Source organism: Tasmannia lanceolata, unplaced genomic scaffold, assembly GCF_043159265.1.
Source record: "Tasmannia lanceolata isolate RefF3 unplaced genomic scaffold, GAP_Taslan_0.1 ptg000008l, whole genome shotgun sequence".
Lineage (NCBI taxonomy): Eukaryota > Viridiplantae > Streptophyta > Magnoliopsida > Canellales > Winteraceae > Tasmannia > Tasmannia lanceolata.
Window position 1 is genome coordinate 57,417,280 of NW_027518685.1, and position 4,848 is coordinate 57,422,127.

At 40.0% G+C, this 4,848-nt stretch overlaps 1 protein-coding gene across 1 annotated transcript; it reads left to right on the forward strand.

The window, feature by feature from the left end:
- The first annotated feature begins 3,308 nt into the window (after window positions 1-3,308).
- On the forward strand, window positions 3,309-3,812 carry LOC143883086 (uncharacterized). Its single transcript, XM_077386448.1, has one exon. It carries the CDS (start codon window positions 3,309-3,311, stop codon window positions 3,810-3,812), a length of 504 nt encoding a protein of 167 aa, XP_077242563.1.
- The last annotated feature ends 1,036 nt before the right edge of the window (window positions 3,813-4,848 follow it).

Here is a 4,848-nt window from a genome sequence, read left to right on the forward strand (position 1 = left end):
ATTAACTTCAAGAGCTTGAATCGATTTGTCTCGAGTCTTTCGGAACCATTGGATTATGGTTTCCGATATAAGAACCATTAGAGCCCAAATTAGGAACACTGGTGTCGTGTCTTGTCTTAACTTTTAGGGAGTCCTAGGTTTTAGGAGTCCAGCCTCATCACGGACGTTTGCTATAGATAGCAACCGTGCCATAGGTCTAGTTACACTAGTCACCCAATCTTTCCCTAGGACAAGCCTAGTAAACTAGGATGTAGGCTAACCTGCATTAGTCTAAGGAACAATTTGCATTTAGATAGGATCATATAGCATCCTAGATGAAATCCTAAGATAATAAAATCCTCAACTTGAATTAAATAACTTCTCTTAAAACTGTTGAAACAGTCAATCCCGTCTAGGTCGGTGTCTTAGTTGAGTTAGGCATAAGTAGCTTAGCTTAGGTGCACCGAACTACGTCGACTCTGATCCCAGTGAGGCTTGGGTACGTAGGCAGCTTGGAAGTCTGATGGCATACTAACCGCGAGTCGGCTCCACAACAAATTGTGGGGTTTTGTATATTAATTTTCTTGTAAATTCTTAATTAAATCACTTAGGATTTTCCATGAAATTAGAATCTTAGGAGAACTTTCACTTAGACTAAATTCAAACAAATAAAGGAATCAAGATACACACTTATGATCTACATTGAAATTAGATCATAGGATGCATGTCACTTAGATAGCACATTAACTGAGAGTTGAATGAGCCATTTAAAATAAATTTAAAAGAGTTAGCTTTTGGAATCGAAGACCGATTATCGGGCAGGAATGGTGCATGTGGTGGATAACTCCCCATACCTTCCATTCTTGTAACCAGGTAGCGAGTCTAGATTTCTGGTTAATTATGGGTCCTAGATCCCATATCTAGGTGGTGACTCTGTCATTCTCTTTTGTGTGGAATTCAGATTGCCTTAGTGATCCCAAGTTCACATAAAAGACGAATTAAAATCAATCATAAAAATGCACACGCCAATCGTGTGGGTACGAGAGACCAAGAGAAGGCGTGGCGGCTCGCGCCCCACCCCTCTCGCGGGATCGGGTCCCACAACTCTTTCCTCTCTCTCTCTCTATTTTTTTACATTTGAGTTTTATCTTCTTTGTGCATTCATTGTTTAATTTGTTCCTTGGTTTTTAATTTCTAACTAACAAGGGCAAAAGTTTTTATAAACCCAATTCACCCCACTTCTTAGTTTCCCACCTAGGATTTCGTTTGGTATCAGAGCTAAAGGCTCTTAAAAGGATTTTTTATTTTCTGAAAAAATCTAAAAGAGAAAAGATTACGGTAACCCCATCCAGATATGCCGAATGCCAATCCGTTTCTAGGCCCCCATATTTTAATGGGAGTAATTATAGTTATTGGAAAACCCGCATGACATTTTTCTTAAAATCATTGGGTTATGAAATGTGGGAGCTCCTTGAAGATGGGTATACAATGCTCACGAAGTGTAGAAAGGAATGGACTGCTTGTGAGAAGAAATTGGTGGCGTTTGACTCTAAGGGAATAAACACTCTATTTTGGGCTTTATCTCATGAAGAATTCAATCGGGTGTCCAATTTCGAGACCGCTAATGAAATTTGGACCACTCTTCAAATTACACATGAAGAAACTACACAAGTGAAGATGTACAATGTTTATGTAAGCCCAAGGGTACATCCCTCTCTTGTTTTGATGATCAACAAACCCAAATTGATGGTAGTTTGCTAATGACTTCTCTAGTGTTGTGATTTAGACAGGTTTCATTCATGTCAACACTTGAACCTAGAAGAACAAGGGCTAGTCTTCGAGAAAGTCAAGTCTTGGTGGTCATCCATCAAGTCGTATGGTGTATCGAAGAATCAAGGAAGCCACAAGTGCAAGAATGTATTTGAAGACTATCTCAAGACAAGGAGGAGCTCATGTAAGCGCCCAACAAGATTGAAGATCAAGAAGACTCAAGGTCATAGTTTTAGAATGCATGGGAATCCTCCTGGACTTTAATGTTTGCATGTTTTAATATTTTCAAATCACCCTTAAAGCTATTTTTCTTAGTACATTAATGTATTTGAAAACACATGTTTAAAACCCAAAGACCATGGCCCAAAGTCCCTTGCACAAAATATTTAAAATCAAGTTTTTAACACAGGGCCAGTCTACTCGACTAGGCCGGGTGACCGCGGGATGCAACCTGGAACTCTAGGGCATCTCGAATTTTATCGGGCCGGTCGATCGTGACAATACCGGCTGACCGCAGAATGATTTCTTAATTTTGAGAAATCATCCAGGTTGGTCTCGTCGGTCGACCGCTACCCCCTCGGTCGACCGCTTAATGGTTTTGAACTTAAAACTTTCAAATCTTAAATTAGTCCAGGGCGAACGACCGTGAGGGTCCTATCGACCGTGACGGTTTAGAATTTGAAAATAAAAAAGAGGCGCCCGCGGTGGCTCGATCGACGGCGCTGGTATCGCGAAAGAGCCGTTGAGGTCTGCAGAGGGTAGGTGCAACCACCAATTATTACATTATTGCCCTTGATTCTTCTCAAATGATCTGGGGCTATTTAAACCCCATAAAAAACCCTCATTTACACCTTTTGAATCATTATCAAACCCTAAAGCATTTGTCTTTCAAAATCAAAAGGATTCTTCATCAAATCTCTTGAGCATTCAAACTTGCATTCATTTCTTGCCAAGAGGTACTCCCCTAAGCATTTGGTTTCAATAATTGAGAGTCTTGTGAGCTTTGAGAGTTGTATTCGCCTTAAAGAGGCTTGTGAGCTTTTTATTTTCTTTCTTCCTTCATTTGTATTTGGAATCGCAAAAAGTAGTTTCTTGCTTCAAGGCCGCGGTGCAACGAAGAAGAACATCCTTGGAGGCGGAGTTGTAATACAAGGGTGTGTCCCCTTGTGGAGGCGGTGATCGCTTGTATACGCTTTGTGAGGCGGCGTTGAGGAGCCTTGCCATAGTGGAGAATATCCAAAGGAAAAACCAAGTACTTGGGTAGTGGAGTAGGTCAAGTTGTGACCGAACCACTATAAAATCATTTTGTGGTCTCCTTGCTTCCTCTCCTCTCTCTTGTGGTGTGATTGGTAATCTCTCTCCATTTTCTATTTGAATATAATTTTGAACAAGGGTTAGAACTAACTAGGTTAATTTCATAAGTCCTAACTTTTGGAATAGAAGATTTTAAAACACCCAATTCACCTCTCTTGTGTGTTGCCCATTGGGATTTCACTTGCTATCAAAGCTAAAGGCTCCTTTAGAGATTTTAGATCCTAAAATCTACAAGAGAAAGATCCATGGCAACCGATCCTACTCCATCTTCATCTAATCTCCTTCCTCCTCCGGTAGCTCCCTCTGGGTATATTGAGGGTCATGCCTCAAATAGACCTCCGTATTTTAATGGAATTAACTACGGATATTGGAAAATTAGAATGGCCTTTTATTTAAAATCTGTAGATTTTGAAATTTGGGAGCTAGTCGATGATGGGTACATTGAACCCATAACGGATAGGAAGGAATGGAGTCCCGCTGACAAGAGAAAGGCTACATTGGATGCCAAAGGAGTGACACTACTATTTTGTGCTCTCTCTCCCAAGAAATTCAATAGAGTCTCAACTTGTAAGACGACTAGAAAAATTTGGACCACACTTGAGACAACCCATGAAGGGACAACTCAAGTGAAGAAATCTAAAGTTAATATGCTTATTAGTGATTTTGAGGCCTTTGAGATGCATGAAGGAGAGTCTATCTCCAACATGGTCACAAGGTTTACTAATATTGTAAATGAGTTGAATGCCTAGGAAGGACATATACAAATTATGAATTGGTCTAAAGGCTCCTGAGATGCTACCCGGATTCATGGGATCCAATGGTCACGGTAATAGAACAATCTAAAGACTTGGACACCCTAAGACTTATGACCTCATGGGGAATTTAATCACCCATGAGATGAAGATGAGAAGAGGGAAAGAAAAAGGAAAGGAAAGAAGGAAGAAACAAAGAAGAGGGATGTGGCGTTCAAAGCCAAGATCGACAGTGAAGAAGAAGACAGTGAGAGACAGTTAAGAATGGAAAACTTAACCTCAGAAATTGCTCTTCTCTCCAAAAGAATCTCTAGGTTTGGGAGATTCAATCGGAAAAATAGGAGCTCAAGAAGAAGCACCTCTCCAAAGAGAGATAAAGACAGAAGAAAAAAGATAATGATGATGATCCAATTCGGTGCTTTGAGTGTGGCAAAAATGGACACATCCGTCCCAATTGCCCATTATTTAAGAAGGATTCCGATAAAAGGAAAGGAAAAGATGACAAGAAGAAGAAGAGTTTCAATGCCAATTGGGATGGCCTAAGCGACACATCACAGAGCAACTCAAGTGGAGATGAAAATTCAAACTCTGTATGCTACATGGCAAGCGGTCCATCTCAACTCAATGGGTGCTTGAGCTCAAGAGCCACAATGGATAGATGTTATTTGGACAGTGGATGCTCAAGGCACATAACGAGAGATCCCACCAAATTCTCAAGCATTGTCATGGGAGACCAATGACATGTTACTTTTGGAGACAATAGCAAAGGAAAAATTATTGGGGAAGGTACTATTAAATTTAAAGGCCTTAGGATAAAAAATGTTTTTCTTGTTGAAGGCCTATATCAAAACTTGCTAAGTATTAGCCAACTATGCGATATTAATTGTGAAGTTTTATTTAAAAATAACAAATGCATAGTTAAGAAAGAAAATGAAATTAAAATCAAATTTGTAGCTGCTAGAGACGGAAGTCTATATTCTTTGGTCCTAGAAGAGCTAGATAACCAAGACGTGAAATGTCTTTTCTCCGTGGA